At 37.5% G+C, this 20,501-nt stretch overlaps 1 protein-coding gene across 3 annotated transcripts in view; it reads right to left on the bottom strand.

Annotated features, from left to right (window-relative positions):
• Positions 1 to 6,774: 6,774 nt before the first annotated feature.
• The window catches only part of rab6a (RAB6A, member RAS oncogene family), an 82,890-nt gene continuing 69,163 nt past the window's right edge, over positions 6,775 to 20,501 (bottom strand). For all 3 annotated transcript variants that reach the window (XM_039744269.1, XM_039744267.1, XM_039744268.1), the window contains exons 7-8: positions 10,365 to 10,431; positions 6,775 to 9,359 (exon numbers count right to left, since the gene is read on the bottom strand). In XM_039744269.1, the coding sequence (XP_039600203.1) occupies positions 9,295 to 9,359; positions 10,365 to 10,431 (132 nt within the window). In that variant the 3' untranslated portion in view covers positions 6,775 to 9,294. The remainder of the gene's footprint in view (positions 9,360 to 10,364; positions 10,432 to 20,501) is intronic.

The raw sequence follows: 20,501 nt of genomic DNA on the forward strand, positions 1-20,501 counted from the left end.
TTCTTCATTAGCACCCAGTGCCTGTGTCACCTTCTCCCTAAACTCAACCTTGCAGTCTTCCTTTTTCAGATTCCATCATTTGATCCTTGGCTCTGCACTCACTCTCTTCCTCTTCTTGATCTCCAACGTCATTCTACAGACCACCATCCTATGCTGCTTAACTACACTTTCCCCTGCCACCACTTTGTAGTCTTCAATCTCCTTCAGATTGACTCTTCTGCATAGTATGTAATCTACCTGTGTGCATCTTCCTCCACTCTTGTAAGTCACCCCGTGTTCCTCCCTCTTCTTAAAATACATATTCACCACAGCAATGTCCATTCTTTTGGCAAAATCCACTGTCCTCTGACTTTCTTCATTCCTCTCCTTGACACCATACCTACCCATCACCTCCTTGTCTCCTCTGTTCCCTTCACCAATACGCTCATTGAAATCTGCCTCAATCACCATTTCCTGGCCCTTGGGTACACTGTTCATCACTTCATCCAAGTCACTCCAAAAATCTTCTTCTTTCTCCCCCATCGCACACCCAACCTGCGGGGCATAAGCACTAACAACATTCATCATCGCACCTCCAATTTCCAGCTTCATAATCATTACTCTGTCTGACACTCTTTTCACCTCCAAAACACTCTCGACATACTGTTCCTTCAGAATAACCCCAACTCCATTTCTCCTCCCATCCACACCATGATAGAACAATTTAATTCCACACAAACATGCAACAGAACTAAGACAACACAACAAAGTTTAAAACTATGCAGTATTAATATTTCTAGAAGCAACATTTAGAAATGAAAGAATGCTGAACTTGATTTTCTAGATTCTGCCTAGAAACAACCACTACCCCCGCTGACCAACTAGGTCACAACTACCTTTCTCAGAGAATTGCCTAAAAAGCATATGACACAAAAGATCTCAATGCACCTGGCTGCGGGTGAATTTAAAGATGTGGCAACATTTATGACTGAAGCAATTCAATATATAGACTCCAACCCACACAAAAAGCAGCAGCTGAACACAAACATTGACTTGCCCTCTCCTATGGTTTCATTTTTATGATGAACTAGATAGCACATCAGCATGACTACTAGAAAATAGCTCCAAAAAGCTTAATCAGTACCAATAGAGTTGAAATAAACTTGTTAAAAAATCAAGTACTGCTAATAGAAAACTGTGGTCACAACAGGGTAGGGCAAATTAAAAAACAAAGTTACAAAATCATATTTCATCATATAAACTATATTATGATAAACAACAATTCAAAAAGCAAATGAAAACAATGTTTCAGAAATTACCTTTGTATAGCCACATGGCATTGCTGTGTGACGATGCGGGTTTGGCTCGACGCTCCCAGTGCTATTCGGGAGCCCTTCAACCCAACACCGTCGGTAATGTCACGGTAATGTTGGATGAGCTAGACAGTGGAGGCAATAACAATCGAGCAAGGGGATGGTAAAAAAGGTGCATAGTGCTTTAATTAAAAACAGTCCATCAAAAACAAAGTGTTCATAAAGCGCAGTGATTCAATGTCCAAATAAATAATCCAATAAAAGAAAAACGTGGAGGTTTAAAAAACAATAAATAGAACAATCCTTTAAAAATCGAGGTTAAAACATCCAACAGGAAGCAGTCTTTAAAAAACACAACAATGACAAGCCTGGTGCTTCTTTTCTGTTAGCGTCTCACCTGCTTCTCCCAGTTGGGCTTTGCAGCAGGCGAGACGCTCTCTGCAGCTGCCCTCTTCAACTCACCCTCGAGACTGGAGACCTCCCGATCCTTGGCTTCGGTCTGGCACTCACCCCAGCCTTGAGACTTGGTTTCCTTCAACGGCCAGGTCACTCACGTTGGGGACTCCACCACCAAGCCTCCCGACTCCCGCTGCCTTCCCCTGGTCACTCCCGCTAACTGCTCGCTCAGCGGGAGCGACATCAACTACAACCCCTGGGTGTAAACCTAACACCCAGGCCCTCGCAGATGCCCACGAGTGCTCGCTCTCCACACACTCCATGTGTGTCTCTCTCTCTCGCACCCATGTAACCTCCGTCCTCTCTTTTTCTCGTTCTTCCTCCCAACCGACTCACGCTTCTTTTAAACAGCGAGGGGCCATAGCAGCTGCAGCACATTAGCCACGGGAATAATCAAGGATGTGGGCAGTTCCTCACCTGTGCACTCGGTGAGAAACGCCCACACCGCAGATCGCCCCGCGGCTTGCTACAACCACTACGCCCCCTCACGCGAGCACAGTGATCATTTATTTAAATGGACTTTGCTAAGCGAGCTGTGGACCCATAACACCACATGCTGAAATAGCTAAAACATGGCCAGCAAAAATGGACAAACTGTACAAGTAAATACCACCTGGACAACAAACTGTTAGGTAACCTTTCTCTCTGGTATGATTAAGCTCTTTTAACCCTGGGGACAAATGGATGGATAGACTTCCTTCCTTCCTTGTTGCAGAACTTATCTTGAACCATCAAGTTACTAAAATTGTAAACACTGGTCATTTGTAAATCATCCATTCATCTGGTCATTCAACACATTTGTTCAATTTCGGGGTAGCAGACAACTGCAGATCTGGAAATGTCACTAATAAATAAAAAATTAAATTCATTTAATCCAATTACTATTGATATTTAATGTTTCTAATTAACTTAAGCTACACATTATTTCAATTACTGAAGAATCAGCAAAAAGGCAGAAAACATGCTGAGAAATCAATCAGGGTTGCTGATTGTAAGAGAGTAAGAGCTGTAAAGCTGCAGCTCTAACTTTAGCATAACTCTGCTGTACCTATTCTGTAAAACAAAAATACTAATATGTTTTCATACTGCTTTTGCTATGAAATCAGCCACAAAACAGTACAAACCCTGTATCTGGCAGTATACTTACCCCTGGCCTTATTAATGATCAATTCTTTTTACTTATGAACCAATGTTTAAATGACTTTACTGAATATGGAGCTTAGTTTGATACATAACTGACTAAACAGCATCCTCTCCTATCAAATAAGAGCATGCCTACTCTCTGCCTGGGTAATTCATGGTTATTTTTCTGCTGCCACCACTTGCCTTCTCTACTCATTTTTAATACCCTCAGGAAATGACCATCCATTTGCTGCAGCCAGGTGTTAAGTGGATGTCCCTTTGGCCTGGTCCAGCTGCTCGGGTCCTCAACAGTGGCCGTAGTGCTATAACTGATGCTCCCGCACAATGCAGGTAATGTGTCTCATTCGATACAAAGTCAAACCAACTGTACGCAAGGATTCTCTGTCCAGTCGTCGTCTCAGGTCACTTGATAGTGTCCATGTCTTGCAATCACACAGAAAAACAGGAAGCACCAGGACTAAAGATTGGACCTTTGTCCTTTTTCAAACATATCAAGAGTGCCACACACTCCTTTCCAGCAACCTCATGACCAACCCATGCTCTCCCAATCCGTCTACTGACTTTATAGGAAGAGTCACCAGAGACATGACTGTCGCTGTCAAGAAATAAACTGCTTGATAAGGTTGATATTCTCTCCGCAGACAGACACACTGCTAATGGCTGTGCCCAAGAGGTCATTAAAGGCCTGGATCTTGGTTTTTATCCAGGACAATCGCAAGCCCAGACACTCAGACTCCTCGCATAGTCTGTCGAGAGCCCCGATATCAGAGTCTTCATCGACAATGCCAAGATCACAGCATCGTCGGGTAAGTCAAGATCAATGAATTTGTCTTCACCAATAGATGCCCCAGGGCTGCTGAACTCCACAACCCTGCCCACCACCCAGTTCATGCAAGCGTTGAGCAGCACAGGAGCAAGAACACACCCCTGATAAGCTCAAGAATCAACTGGGAAAAAACACAGTTTCTACCTCCTCAGTCATGATATCTAGCAACTTTAAGGAGATCCCACAGGGCAGCTCGATCAACTGAGTTGAATGGTTTTAGAAAATCAACTTCTTAGGCATAAAACCAGGATGCTCCAGTCGCTGGTAGGTGAGCAAATGATTACGGATACTACTGAGGATGACCATCTCAAGGACCTTACCCAGCACTGACAGCAGTGTTAACCCCGTGTAGTTCATGCAATCCAGGCGATCAACCTTCCCTTTCCAGATAAGGATGACAAGTTCCATTTTCCATTTAGTTGGGATGATGCCAGTCTCCCAAATGGAAGAAAATATTGCTTGCAATGCCAAGAGGATAGCCTTAACACCAGCCTAGAGAAGTTTCCCCCAGGTACCACAGATCCCTGCAGCCTTCCCTACCTTTAGCTGGTTCACCACCTGTGCAATCTCAGTGAGATTGGGTGGTTCACAGCCAATCAGAAGATCTGTCTTGAACTGTGGACCTAGAGATATCCAATGTCCTAGCCGGTGGATCAGCTTTAAACAGCTGCTGAAAGTAGCCAGCCCAGCATCAGAGTCATCCGTAAGAACTGTTCCATGCAGGCTGGAAAAAAGCCCCCATATCAAGGGGAATAAAGACCATATTTACTTGGGACTTCTAGAACATCATCTTAAGATAATTATTAAGGGTTTTGGTACAGGGGATTAAATTCTGTAACATGTAAACATGCTATAGAGCCGCCAATGAAAACACACAAACCAGTAATTACTTACTCAATGCAATCTATAACATCCAAGTGAAAGATATCACAGCTACAGTTCAGAAGAATTAAAAAAAAAAAAATAAAAAAAAATTACTTGAGATTACTAAAGGATCACCTCCATCCTAAACAATATTTGTAAACTCAATCAGGTGTAAGTTACCACCAATTTTCATTGCAAACCATGGTTACTGGCTTCCACCTGTGATCAACTGTAATCGGTGTGATTAGTGAAGCAAAAAAAAAAAACAACTGTTCCTATAGCATTCCCTTACTGGTAGTGCAACCGACAGCAAACAACTGACTATGGGTGGCAAGCCACTTTCAAACGATCTCAGGGATAGAGTTGTGGACAGACATAAGGCAGGAGATGGATACAAAAAAATCTCAAAGGCTTTATCAATCCCAAGGAGCACAGTACAGTCCATAATAAAGAAGTGGCAAGTGTTTGGTACTACTAGGACCCTCCCTGGATCCGGCTGTCCCTCCAAACAAAGAGCAACAAGGAAACTGGTAAGAGAGGCTACCTAGAAGCCAATGGCCACTGTGAAGGAGTCACAGGATTTTATGGCAAAGAGTGGTCATTGTGTGCATGTGACAACAATTTCACAAGCGCTCCACAATTGTGGCTTTTTTGGGAGGGTCGCAAGGAAAAAGACACTTCTCAAGAAAGGCCACATTAAGCCTCGTTTGAGCTTTGCCAGAATGCACCTTGAAGATTCTGATGCCAAGTGGAAAAAGGTCTTATGGTCAGAGGAGACCAAAATCGACCTATTTGGCCTCAATACCAAACGGTACACTTGGCGGAAATCCAATGCAGCTCACCATCCACAACACACCATGCCTAAAGTAGAGCATGGAGGTGGCAGCATCCTGTTGTGGGGGTGTTATTCTGCTGCAGGGCCTGGGGCTCTTGTTAGGGTAGAAGGAAGAATGGATGGGGCAAAATACCATCACATTCTTGAGGAAAACCTGTTACCTTCTGCCAGAAAGTTGAAGATGGGCAGAACAACAACAACATTTATTTATATAGCACATTTTCATACAAAAAGAAGCTTAAAGTGCTTTACATACTGAAGAAAAGAAATTTAAAAGACAAAATAAGAAATTAATAAGACAACATTATTTAACATAGAAAAAGAGTAAGGTCTGATGGCCAGGGTGGACAGAAAAAACAGAAAAAAACTCCAGACGGCTGGAGAAACAAAATAAAATCTGCAGGGGTTCCAGGCCATGTGACCGCGCAGTCCCCAATGGCGATTCTACCTAACATGAATGTTCACCTTTCAACACAACAGCGACCCGAAGCACACAGCAAAACTGCCCACACAGTGGCTGAAGAAGAAAAAAGTGAATGCCCTTGTGTGGCCCAGTCAAATCCAAGATGTAAAACCCACTGAAAATCTGTGGAAAAGTTTGAAGATAGCAGTCCACAAACACTCCCCAACCAATCTGACCAAACTTGAACAGTACTGTAAAGAAGAGTGGGCAAATATTGCTCAATCTAGATGTGCAAAGCTAGACTTAAGGCTGTCATTAAAGCAAAAGGTGGTTCAACAAAATATTGACATTGAGGGGTGATCCTTTATTAATCTCAGTATGTCTTGTTTTTGATTTTTTATAATTTTTCTTAACTGCAGCTGTGATATCTTTCACTTGGATGTTATAGGTTGCATTGAGCTGGGAAGAAATATTTTTTATGTGTGTTTTCATTTAAGTCTGTACAGCAAAACAAAAAGGGGAATATTTTAAAGAGGGTGATTTTTTTCTATACCCACTGTGTATGTGTGTGTGTGTATTTTATATATATATATATATACACACATACATACATACACGCGCACACACACACATATATATACAGTACAGGCCAAACGTTTGGACACACCACCTCATTCAATGTGTTTTTTACACACACACACACACACACACACACACACACACACACACACACACACACACACACACACACACACACACACACATATATATATATATATATATATATATATATATATATATATATATATATATATATATATATATATATATACACACATACACACACACACACAGTGTATCTCTCACTCAACTGTAAGTAAATTGCTCAAAAACACATGCACTAGTACAAACACTTATGAAACAACTTAAGACAACACAAAAACAGGAAACATCATTGAGTGGGTACATTAGGTGTTTTATTTTTCAGGCTTTGGGTATTAACATTATGAAATAAGAGGATGAGGTACTTTTGTTTCAAAGCCAAAATCTACTTTCTTCAAAGTACTTCTGGTTAATGCTCATCCTCCTTTTTAAAAAGACATACATAAAAGGACAAACAGTTGCACAAAATTCAACAGTCAAGTCAAAAATATGTCTGTTTCAAAACTCCCACCACTGCTCGAAAACAGATGCCCAGTCTGTCTTTGACATTTAACTGCTTTTGCACTGGTGATTTTTTTATCACACCTGATGCATTTAGACAGTAATTAAACATGCTTTTTTACCTTCTTATTTTCCAACCCAAGTATATGACAACATTGTCAATGTAGCCTGCCAGCATTAAGTCTAAACCCAAAGAGATTCAGGGTTTACACTCACCACTGAGATTCTGTATCCATGTGCACGACAATTAACATGTCAGTGTTTAAACTCCAGGAATATGGAAAAACTGCACTTTTAATAAAGGGGTTAGCTGAACAAATTAAATTGCCATCCTAAATGCAGTTTGCTTTTGTATGTTCTTCTAACCAATCTTCTTTCCTTTGGTATGTTACAGTGCAATATTTAGCCAATACAAACTGCCTATGCCACAAAAACAACTAGATGTAAAACAGAGGATACCAGTGTAAAATGGAATTTTGAGCACCTAGTTTTTTGCTTAAAAAGAAATAATTTGTATTCTCTGAAACATGCTCTCAAAATAATTATTTTGAAAGCTAAATTATTACAGGCTCAACCTTTTTAACAGAAAAACATACTTAAACGTCATGCTTTAGAGTAGGCAGCAAACTGTGCTAAATGCAAAGTAAGACTGAGATAAACATCAGTAGTGTTTTTACGCTACACAAAAACTATATTTCCTCACAGTTTATCTTTTTTGCTTTCAGCAATGTACAAAAAAGTAGCAAAACTTTACACAATTCTGCATAGGAAACCAAAGCCACCACATGTTGTGTAATAAAACAATAAGTTAAGAAGCTGAATATTGTTAAAAACCTTAAGCAAGTGAGTAGCTGAGATTTCAAAAACACTGAAAGTTCCAGTAAGCAAGATGAAAAAAAGCTGTGTTTTTAAATTTGAGATCAAGGCTAACAAATTTTTGCATCAGGACAAAAGCAATGAACCAGTAACCCAAATTTATTCAATATGTTGGCTAACCTAACAAACAAACTGTGTGAGTGCTTATGTGCCTGTTTGTGTCACTACATGAAAGGTAGTGCAAATATGACATCCAAGTAATTGCTGTGGTTAAAATGTATCAGATCTGTAAAATACTATACAACAGACATTTTCAGTATATTCTACAACAGGATATGGAGGTTTAAAACGGCACATGAAAACACAATGAATTACAAGGTACCATTTGTAATGGCTTTAAGGAAGATGAAAAAGCTAAATCTATGGTCATGTAGAAAATAAAAATGTGTATTTCAGCTTATAGAAATAAAAAAAATACATAAAGCATTCATCTGCAGAAATAAACAGTACAGAACCAGGGTTTAATTTAATGAACTATACTATACAGTTAGGCTAATTGTAACTAAACAATCGTAAAAACAAAACTGTGGAAGCTCTAAGAAAATGTTTAAATTAAAAAGGCATGTCTGCATAACGTTTAGTATCATGATGACACATTCCTTAACAAGTGTAAAAATAAAAAATATTATCAAGATTTAACTCTCTATAAGAAACTCACTTTAATTTTTTCATAAGAGTTTAAAACTTTAAATATTCTGACAGCTTGAAGTGTTTTCCATTCTAGAATTGTGAATCAGCATGCCACACTTCTTGATTAAAGAGTTAAAACACTTTATTTAATTGGTTACATTCCTAATGCATTCCTTCGCTGCACCCAAAAGAATTTCAAACAAAATTTTGGACCCTCTTCACAAAAAAATCTAAAGGATCAAAAGTAAGTAAAACAAAAAGAAGAATTCCAAATTACCTGTGAAATGGTAACTTGGTTCTTAGGCATGAGAATGAATTCACTCATACAGTATATCTCCTGATTATTCTGATCAGAAGGGTTACATATTTACACATTCTTTTTAATTAAGTTAATGCCTGCTGTCTTGTTTTGAGTTCAGTAAAGTAATGGTGCAGAATGATTAAGTTCTATACAGTAGACCGTACAGATACATGAACCTCTCTGAAAAACACAACTGTGTTCCAACTTTTAAAAGTACATTTCTGTAATATAAAGCTGAAAAATTGAATGCATCACTTAACAAAAGTGAAGCCTGCTGGAAAGACTTGCCATTCTGCAGTTTGTTTTTCATAGTATAAAGTTATCTTATTGTTCCTGTTAAGCTAAGGAGACAGGCAGAATAAAACCTGGTGTTTGTTTTTTTTAATTTTTTTTTAAACACTAAGTGAAAAAGTTACAAGCTGATATTCACACTGCAGCCAATGGAAATGAGTAGCAGTGGCATTTAATGAAAATAAAGATAAACAAACAATCAGATCAACAGCATTAACATGAGCAGCCTCCCTCGCTGACTGGTTGTTCTGGGGGCTTCTCAAGTCTTATATCAATCACTGGAAAAAAACAGTTAAGGGAAACTACAGATGCATAAGCAGTATGATTTTAATATATGTTGAGAAATAAAATTAGCTGAAATTTCACTGAAAAATAAAACATTGTTGATTCAACTTTGTAAAATATCAAACACATTTGGGCAGATAAATAGTTCCCAATAGTTTACAGCAGAATTTGTCTACAGAGCAAAATAAATCCTTTTCAATTTCAATGTAACTAATTACGAAGAAAATGTGATTTTTTTTCTTTATGTTAAATAATGGGTGGATGCCCTTAAATGTGGTACGGAAGGATGGGGAACATTAAGGTTTACAAAATTTCTTTTATTAGAAATGTTAAAATGAATTTTTCAGAGTTCACAAAACAATGGATTTTTCAAAACTTTCATTTTCCATACATGCTTTAAAAGTTAGAAGCTGAAGCTGCATTAATTCAGATTATTTGAACTATGAAAACCATGCTCTGAATGGTGAGGTGCAGATAATGATGCAAGCGGACTTTTTTTTAACATAGTGATAAGATGATACGCAGGCATAGTGTTTAGCACGGGCTTTAAATCCTGCATCAAGTTGTTGCTCATCCCTTCTCAGTGACTGCATGGATTTTACTCCAAAGTCTCCAAAGACATGTCAGTTGGGTTAAATAACGATTCCAAATTAGTCCCCATACCAAGGGGCATGTGTGTGTGATTGTTTTCTGCAATGGACTGGCACTTTGCCCAAGGTAGGTACTTGCCTTGTGCTCAATGATGCCAGTATAGTCTCTATCTCAGAAACCTTGATTTGGATGTAGCAGGTCTGATTAGGTTACATTTTAAATTAAAATGGACTGATTCAAATTTTTAGACTCACTTAAACAAAGGGTTTTGATTTATTGCTTAAAATTACTGTTAAAATTTTTTATAGTCTTTTTGCTTTTGGGGCAGAAAAAAATACCATATTTCTGATAAGCACAAACTAACGCAACAACATTTTTGTTCTTAACATTAAAGATGACAAGGATACTGTCTTCTCTGCTTTTATCTTGTGTGCTTTCCATTCCAGGCAAGGCAGCTGCTACACGTCGAAAAAGCTGAAAAAAGAAAATGTAACAAATTAATAATAAGCAAAAAACAATCCTTAAAACTTGGAAACCTGATACTGACTGATTAACTTGGTTAGTATTTTTAAAACAGGTGATTGATAGAATAGGTAATATTTTAAAATACATGAAAATTATATAAAATTTAACAAGCACAAACCTTCACAGAGAAGACAAATTGTTAACCAAATCTTCAATTATCTTCAATGCCAATATAACAACCACAAATTATTAATTAGCTATTGTAACAAAAAAAAATTGATTTGCTGACTCTGGATATTTCTACAAAGTCATAACTAATTGGACTATACAGTGGAACCTCAGTTCATGACCATAATTTGTTCCAAAACTCTGGTCGTAAACCGATTTGGTTGTGAACTGAAGCAATTTCCCCCATAGGATTGTATGTAAATAGAATTAATCTGTTCTAGACCGTACGAACTGTATGTAAATATATTCTTTTTAAAGATTTTTAAGCACAATATAGTTAATCATACTATGGAATGCACATCGTAATAGTAAATTAAATGTAAAAACATTGAATAACACTGAGAAAACCTTGAACAACAGAGAAAACATTGCAAGAGTTTGCGCTATAACCTTACGACCCAATCGCTGTAAACACTTTTTTTTTTTTTAATGAGTTTTAAGCACAGGGGAAAAAAAAATGAACACTTGAAAAAAGAGAAAAGTAACATTGCAACAATTCACGCTACGAGCCGAAAAATGAACATTTGGAAAATCCGTAATACAAAAACTAACAATAAACCACCAAGAAAACTAACCTTGCATGAGTCGAGTTCTGGCATGAAGTGAGGAGGAACTGGGTGGAGAGGAGGTTACAGTTTTGAGGGAGAGTCTGGCTCCGCGATGGAGGAATGATTTCCTTCAGGTGTTTTCTCTGTTGTGATTTCTTGGGTTTCTGTTTTTTATAGCTGTTTAGCTGGTGGATCAGACTTGGAGGGTGTGGTGGTGCACTGTCCATTAGAAGAAGGCATTTTTAGGCAGGTTATTCTCTTTTAAGATATCGCTTCACGGCGGGAGCGAAAGCCTTGTGCAGCCATTCCAAAACAAGGTCCTTGTGACCCAACCTTCGTGTTTGCCCACCACATCATGGGCAGTCTGGCTTTGGTAAATGAGTAGCGGCTTGATTTTTAAGTCGCCACTAGCGTTAGTACAGCAAAACGGTTAACCTGTCCTTTGTTGGTTTATGGCCGGGCATAGCCTTCTCTTCCTGGGTAACGTAGGTCCTCTTCTGCATCCTCTTCCAGAACAATCCGGTCTCGTCGCAGTTGAAGACTTGTTGCGGGATGTAGCCTTCGTCCTACACTAATTTTGGGAAATTTTTCACGAATTCTTTCACTGCTTCATCCGTCTCCATGCCTTACCACTCTATGAATGCCACTTCTCTTGCAAAATCTTTCAAACCATCATCTACTGGCTTTAAATTCCTCACTTTCGCCACTCGTAGAAGGACAGTTTTGTAGGAAATCGCCATGAATCTTCCTGGCTTTCTCGCATAACATCGCCTTGCTTACGCTATCCTCTGCAAGTTGCTTCTCGTTCAGCCACACTAGCAACAGTTTTTTCACCTCCTCCAGCACTTGAGGCCTCTGCCTGGTTAACGCTGTAAATCCTTTTGCAGCATCAGCTGCTTTAATAGATTTTCTGCTTTAGAATAGTCAAACTCATAGATTTTGACTACTTGTACTTGGCGGCAAGATCAGTACCACGAACGCCACACTCATACTTTTCAATAATTTCTTTCTTTACTTCGATTTCAATTTTCTTCAAAACTTGCTTCTCACCACTCTTCACTTGCTTAGAAGCCATGGTTAACTGCAAAAGCACACGAAATACTGTAGCGCACAAAGAGTTCACAGGTAAAGCACGCATGTCTGACTGAGAACAATGAACAGGGAGAGGCTGAATACATGCTTAAATACATTAACACTAGAATTACCAGAGCCTACGAAAAAACTCGTAGATCCATCCCACCTTAAATCGCTTCTTAAAACCGTTCTCACCTCTCCGCCAGCCTCCTTTGTCCTGTAAATGTACCGATAAAAACAAACTGCAAGCAGCTGGCTATTCCATTCCCCCACCGACTCAGAACGTGCACAAACTTCTCCGAGCTCATGCCTCGATTATCTGGGAGTGAAGTGGAGTTTTAGAGTGGAAATAATAGATTGTTATTTGCAACACACACATTGCATGTGTGTTCCGTTTCTACAGTGATCTGTGTAAACACAATGTTAAAACAGAAACTTTTTCATATTTTAGTAATAAATGTTACAAAATGTAGACAAACTATAAGATGTGTGAAGCCTGACAGCCAAAGAGCAAATAAACACTTTCATAAAAGGATCAAGACTTTTACAACAGCTTCCGTGGCGTACTGGTAAGATTTCATCACTTAGAGCGCAGCAGACTTGCTGTACTTCAAGAGATCCGAGTTCGATCCCCCACTGGGGAGGAAATTTATTTATTTTTAACCTTCGCCGTGTGCCTGCCTGAACTCCCTGTCTATCTATATAGTAATAACAGTAATTTTATTATTATATAGGAGCTTCCCTGTCTGCTTATAATATAGTGCCTTTCCTTCCTACATATCTATATATCTATCCCCTTAGCTGTTTTTTATATATCTATTATACAGTGCCTTCCCTGTTTATTTATATATCTAGTGCCTTCTCTGCCTGTCTGTCTGTCAGATTGTATATATCGCTGAACTTACTGCTCTGTACTATTCTGTCCTCTGCATGTCCTGGAGTACAAAAGAAACACCACCATACAGCAACATGTGGGGACTGGCAAGATCGGGGAAAAAACACGTGGTCACTGATTGCAAACCGCAAGATGAATGAAAGAGACAATATATGTAAAAACATCATCGCACTAATGCAAATTTTTTTGAAAACGAACAGCATCAGATCGGGTTTGAATATGCACCCAATCTGACGCTGTTCGTTTTCAAATAATATTGCATGTACTGAACTATTTTAGAACAAAAACAAACATTTGATTTCAGTCAGTCTGTAAGAGCCAGTGTAAATGCATGATAATTGTAAAGGTAAACTTTTTTTTTTTTTTTTAAATTCAGTTCCATTCTCTCAGTTGCATTCACGATCCCCCCCCCATCTGACACTGCAGTTTTCACATAAAGGCGCGCTATAGCGCAAATGTGATTTATTTGGAGACGCGCTATACTCGAATGTTATTTATATAGGGAAGAAAGTACAATGTCAGGTGCTCATTCAGTGTAATAGGAACCATACCACAGAGAGATGTGTACACTACAACAAGTACACATGTCGTGAATGTAGGAAGGGTGTGTGGGAATTGTTAATATTTGAATGTGATGATTTTATATAGCATGGATCGGAAATCAGCAGTTCTTAGCATTGCACCACACAAGCTGTCGTATCAACCGCCTACTGTAATTTGCTTTATTTTTTCTTCACTTATAGTCTAGAATAAAAGTGCACTTGTTTTGTTATACTTGTACACCAACATATGTTCCTGTGTTTGAGCGACACGGGCATGCTCAAAAAAATAGACGTCTAATGCCACAAAAAATGCACGCAGGCACTTCAGTTCGTAAGCATTGGTACGAGAATGCTGTCACAAGTACGCTGCTGAGCTATAGCGCATCTTTTTGTGAAAACACCATTCTCAGATTATAGGGAAGGATCCTGAACACGACTGAGAGAATGAAAAGTGAATAAAAAAAAAAAAACTAACCTTTACAAGTATCATAAATTACACCGGCTGTTACACACTGAAATCAAATGTATGTTTTTATTCTAAAATAGTAAGAATAAGAGCAGTTTACTTCTCAAAATTGAATTGTGCGGAATCGAACTCATGACCTTTTGAATACTAGTCAGCAGCTGATACCATTACGCTACCGTCTTAGCAGTAGAAAGTATGTGTCAATGTGGCATGCTAAGGCGGCTTTTTTCTGCAGTTATATTTTTGAATAAAAGCATACTTGTTCTGTTATATTTGTACCTTTTGTGAAAGTGTTTGATATTTGGACTTCAGGCTTCATACATTATATAGTTTATGCTTACATTATGTCATTTACTACTACAATATGAAAAAGTTTCTGTTTTAAAAATGTGTTTACACGGAGTACTGTAGAAACGGAACAAAAGTGAAATGCGTGTATTCCAAATAATGATCTATTATTTTTTACTCTAAAACTCCACTTCACTCCCAGATAGTCAATCAAGGCGTGAGCTGGGAGAAGTTTGTGCACGTTCTAAGTCGGTGGGGGGATGGAATAGCTGGCTACTTGCAGCTTTTTTTTTTATCAGCACATTTAGATTAACAAAAGACGCTGGCAGAGAGGTGAGAACTGTTTTAAGAAGCGATTTAAGGTGGGACGGACCTACGAGTTTTTTCGTAGGCTCTGGTAATTTTAGTGTTAGTTGGCGCGTAGAAACCAGAAGGGAAATGAAACAGAGTTCAAAGTGTTCACAGCGAAAGCACGCACGTCTGACCCAGAACAATGCAACACGTGCGGAAATCATCAGCGCACACAAACCAAAAGGGAAACTGGCTTGTTCGTATACTGAGTGTGTGGTCGTGAACCGAGGCAAAAGTTTGGCGAACTTTTTGGTCGTAAACCGAGTTGTACGTGTATCGAGACGATCATGAACCGAGGTTCCACTGTAAGCCTATTCCCATCTATTTGTTTTATGTTTGCTTAGCTTCCAATTTAATTTCAGCCCTTTTCATAAGATTACTGTCTTGATTATGGACGAGTGATGTGATTTTATTTAATTTGCATTGGAAAAGACACTTATTTTCACTTGTTAGCTTTTACTTAAACTGAAAAATTATTTTACTCCCTTAGGGAACTTTTTGATTTTTTTTCCTTACATATATGCTTAAAAGTCTCAGATATACATATACTTTGTACAATTGTTTATTTTTATTAAATAATGATCCACTAGCTGTGCTTTCAGTCCAAGATGTTTACAATATACCATCTACTGGAATATATTTTGTAATGCATGCAGTAGTAAAATGCATTTCATTAGTCATTCCAAAAGATGGCACATCACGAACAATGTTAACATTGGAATGCATAGCTACAGCTGTTGTGATGCGCTATTTGCTGGAATAACGAATGCAAAGCATATATCTGTTACAGGCCATTTGGTAAGGGATTTGTAAAAACATTCTTAATGTGTGTGATGTGCCATCTATTCGAATAACACAGGCATAACAGCCAGACAGGAACACAGACAGACATACAGACACTTATCCTTTTATTAATGTGGATTGATTTCCAGGAATTTTTGTGAGGAACTATACTATATCATTCAGAAGCTGGATTCCCTTCTCTTTTATTCTCTGCCTACAGCATAAACAGCCCAAAATCCACCCCAAACCTCTCCCACAAAGCAATTTACTTTTTGATGACATCCTTCAGTCCAATTAACTTATCAGCTGCGAGAAAGCCTTTATGTGACAATTTATTTATGACTGATGGTCAAGTGGCAAAGTTATCATCTGGTGGCAAGAAAAACTCCTAAACTCTATAGCCTGACATCATGTAAAACACAGCATGTTGACGCACGGAGTTTTAAATTAAAAGGTTATCAAAGAGATGTTGTTGTGTGACTAACTCTTGGACATTGTGTGCATCATTGATTAATATACTGTTGTGCTGTTATTTAATTGAAAATTTTCCAGAGCTTTTAAGTATCTGATCATAAAACCTTAATTTAATCAATATAACTGCACTGTAAAAAAGAGTGAATACCTCATTTTACACAAAGGGAAACATGCAGAATGAAACATTTACAATTTTTTAAGTGTGCACTCAATAAGTGTGGAAGTATCCTAGTGCCTAGGTGAGCACTCCTGCCTTATGGGTGGTGAATCCTAGATTCAGTTCCTGTGTCTGATCACTGTCTATGTAGAGTTTGTGTGTTGTACATATCTCTTACATAGGTTTTCCTCCAACCAGCAAAGACATGCAGGTTAGGCAAACGGACATTTAGCTGGCCAAGTGTAAGTGTATATGAATTCATTGATCAGTTAGCACCCTGTCCATGAATGAGGTTCATATTATCTACAATGAATGAAATCTTCTGTATTAAATTTCAGCCCTGACATATATGTCTGCTATATGAATATGTGTAAGTTTTTCAGACTGTAAGTATAATTCCAGTTCTTCAGGTGTTCACATGCACATATTTAAAGTTATATGTGATTTATAAACAGAGTTGGAGTAGAACGATTTAAGAACATCTGTTCATGTATATGGGCATTTTCAAATTTATTTGTAGGAGCGTTTAAGGAAATTTATCATGCATTCAAATTTGGGATCATTGTAATCATTTTTATACCAGGCCACTGATAAATTTAGGCATTTGTTTGGATCATTAATATTCCAATCACCATGATTTCCTAGTCTTGTCTCCAATGGAACTTTGAAAAGCAACCAGACTTCCTTTCCTATATAATTATAAAATACGTCTTAAAGGGAGGATCTTGGTTGCCTACCCCATTTTAAGTCAGGGATTGATTGCTTTTCCATCCTTTTTTAGTCTTTAATTATACAATGACTACGCAAATGAAAAAGAGCATATCCAGTTTTAATCTGGATTTAGCCTTTGTTTCCAAATGCTGCACAAATCCGTGCACGTTTCTTTTCACTGTTATATTGTCAATTGTGAATTCTATGTCCTTTACTATCTTTTGGGAGTTGTGAATATTTGGGTGAGATTCCTCTGTCTCACGTTTTCTCTGCTGCTCTTGGATGAAGCACACATACATTTAGACTAAACAGAAAATTCAATTAAAATAGCAAAATAAGTGCTGTCTTGCCACCTTATTCTCTTTGTTTTTTCAAACAGGGTGTAAGGCTATGAGTTAAAACTTCCCAAATAATTAAACATTGTTAAAAATGTTAAAAAAAAATATCCTTACTGGATTTTTGTCTGTTACTCTGGATTCACAAGTTCCTTGGTGCCTTTAGTTTGTGGTAATGGCCTGATCTCTTTCTGGAACATATTTTGGCTATCATGAAAAAAAGTCTCTGAATAGTTTTTTTTGTAAGTCAGTTTATGTAATTGCAATATTACAGAGAATTTCCTAAAAACTAGTTTTCTGAAAAATGGAGATAATTGATATTTATACTAGTATTACAAAATAATTACATTTTGTTTTCTTTTTAGAACCAATCTGTTGCCTTACTGTTTATGTTTATATTTAAAATTTATACTTTGCTTGTGTTTGTTCAGGCAGCACTTTGTATGTGTAAATGACTGACAGCTTAGTCGAGTGATGCATTTATTCTGACTTAATGATCAGCACAAGTCAAAGTGAAAATATGAACCCAGAGAGTCAGTTTCTTATGCCTTAAGGTTGGTATTTTTTGATTGACACTGCAGGAATCATGTAGTCCTTAATTTCTGGGCTTGCAGGGTTTTATTCAGCTTGTATTGTGTTTATACAGTATTTTGTTTTGTAGAAAGCAGATTTCCACAAAATGTGAGATAGCTCAGGTAGTAATCAGTAATACCAATAAATCTATGTGAACCTTATTTTATGATTTTTTGTTATGTAAATTAAATAAAGTTTTACTTTATACTTTGAATTGAATTGGATATAGATCCACCTCTAAATCTTTCAAACAGCAGCTATAACAATGGGGAACACAGGTCTCCACTTCAGTTATGACTCATATCTGGTACACACAGGACCAGAGGATAAGGACCTCGAAACTGCTTCCATGCTGATATTTTGATAAGAAAAACTGCACAGTAAATGTCTTAACTGAACAACTGAAATTCAAAAATCTTGTAGCATTAACAAGTTGCCATGGACTATTTCATTTTTCAACTATCTTTGATAAAACTGACATGGCCATGTTTAAAGTGCAAATTGAATATGCTCAACTGATTAACAATGTTTATATTATATCGACCCAGGCAGTGGAGGTGAACGCATTAAACAGATTCGGGGGTTTTCATGGGAAGTTAATGCAAAAAATAAATAAATAGCGACTGCATATAAAAATGGGACTAGCTAAGCAGGAAGAAGAGGAAGCAGAAGAAAATGTTTTACAAAGAATGATATTGATGGACATAAATTAAATTTATCTTGTGTGCATTTACTAATCTATAACATTTTGTTTTCAGTAATTGAAAAATACCTAAATATTATCATCACAGGGTTTACAGAGTACTTAATTCAAAAACGTTCCAGAACTTTGCAGAACTCAATTTTCCATGACCAAAACTATTACAGTACTGCCTATACACACTAAAGGAGAAATATATAAAATTAATCCACAAGTGATATGGACAATAAAAAAAATAGTTTAACTTTGTTTTTCGGCTTTGTGACTGATTACATGTGTTGAAATGGCAAAAATAATATTATAAGTCTGCCAGGAGTTCTAAGTGAAAATATTTCAAACAACAAAAACAACAAAAAAACTGGTAAGGTATGCCAATTGCATTATGTTTGGAATCATTCTCACCCTGCGTCAATGCCTTTAAACATTTGTCTATCTGAAATCAGAGCTGTACAGAAGGGAAAATTAATAAATATCAAACAAACAACTACTCAAATTCATATAAGAATGTCTGGCATGACCTATGAGATCTGCTGCTGTCAATCACAATCTTGTAGGTGGGCTTACTGCAGATTTTCATTTAAAGGTATTGGCATTCAAACAAGCCAGGTCCAGCTTGTTGTGTCCACAAATTCAACATGCTAACTGAGATTGTTTGCTCAGATGACCCCCCAGGTTAAATTAATAGCATTCTAGGGTCAGAATGATTCATTACTTAGAATATTAAGTACTGAGTGAATAGTTTCTGTTCCTGAGTTACTCATTCACTCATTTCCAGTCCACCTGCCTTTTCCACTTTGACAGCATTAAGTGAAAAACCACACATTAAAATAACTTAAGACTTGTAATCATAAAAAGGTGGTCCTAAAAAAAAAAAAGGAGAGTGCCTAGAAGCAGTCCTCCTCATACTGTTGAATTTTGTGATCAAACTAAGGTGCTTCATTGACTCTGCCTTCTCTGTCTATTTGTCTGCTGAATTTTCTAAACTGTTTATGACAATTTTGGAGATGGTTTTTGCTTTTCAGAGATCAGTGTCATTTTCTCTTCTCTTCTAAGCACTCATGTAGTTTTCTTTGGTCCCGAGTTAAAATAAAGGGGTTGTTTGGTGATTTTCATATTCAGCAAATCACCAAATAAGTGCATGTGATCACAAATATTGTGCTGGGCTAGTGAAGACTTCTTATGAAAGTTAATACAAAATGTATTAAAATAAAATGCAAGTTTCAAATTCACTTGCCACTCAAACAGAGGATACACAGCGCAACATTGTATGATTACTTAAAAGCACATCTCTTATTTGAAAGATATTTCAGAAGATATCACCTTTTATTTAAGAGGAAGACTGTTACAGTGCTGTCAACGAGTCTACCAAATTGTTTTAATAGGTCATAATTTTTGCTAGCATTAACTTTCTTAGCATTAGCCAGACCTTTCAGGATCATTTCTTAAAATAGGATTTGCAATTTTCTCTATCTGCAACCATATGCTATGCATCCAAAGTACGCATGACCTTGAGGAGAGTGTAACTGATTGGTGTCAGGAGCTTAATTTTTTTTTTCTTCCTTAGAAAGCAAGTCCTTTTAAGTATTTCTTGTCACAAATTCCAAATATTCCAAATAATTTTTTTTTTAAATCACAGTGATTCTGAATGGTTGATCTTCATTAGTTTTACTATGGGTTAAATATTGAATGCATTTCTTTACAAGTCCCCCTAATCACTCAACACGTATCCTCAAACAGAAATGATAGAAGAGATGTGTCCTTTTGGTAAATCTTAAAATATGGAGCAATATGCTCAGCAACTGAGGGAAAAAAAACTTCACTTTAGCTATCAGAGACCAGTGCACATTTCCTTTAGACTGACTCCTTGACTTCATTTTTGTTTCTGTGTCTGACATATGGATCATTTTCTAGCCACCTATGCAAATAAAACTGTAGTAAAAACCAGGTATTACAC

Source organism: Polypterus senegalus, chromosome 2 (genome assembly GCF_016835505.1).
Source record: "Polypterus senegalus isolate Bchr_013 chromosome 2, ASM1683550v1, whole genome shotgun sequence".
Lineage (NCBI taxonomy): Eukaryota > Metazoa > Chordata > Cladistia > Polypteriformes > Polypteridae > Polypterus > Polypterus senegalus.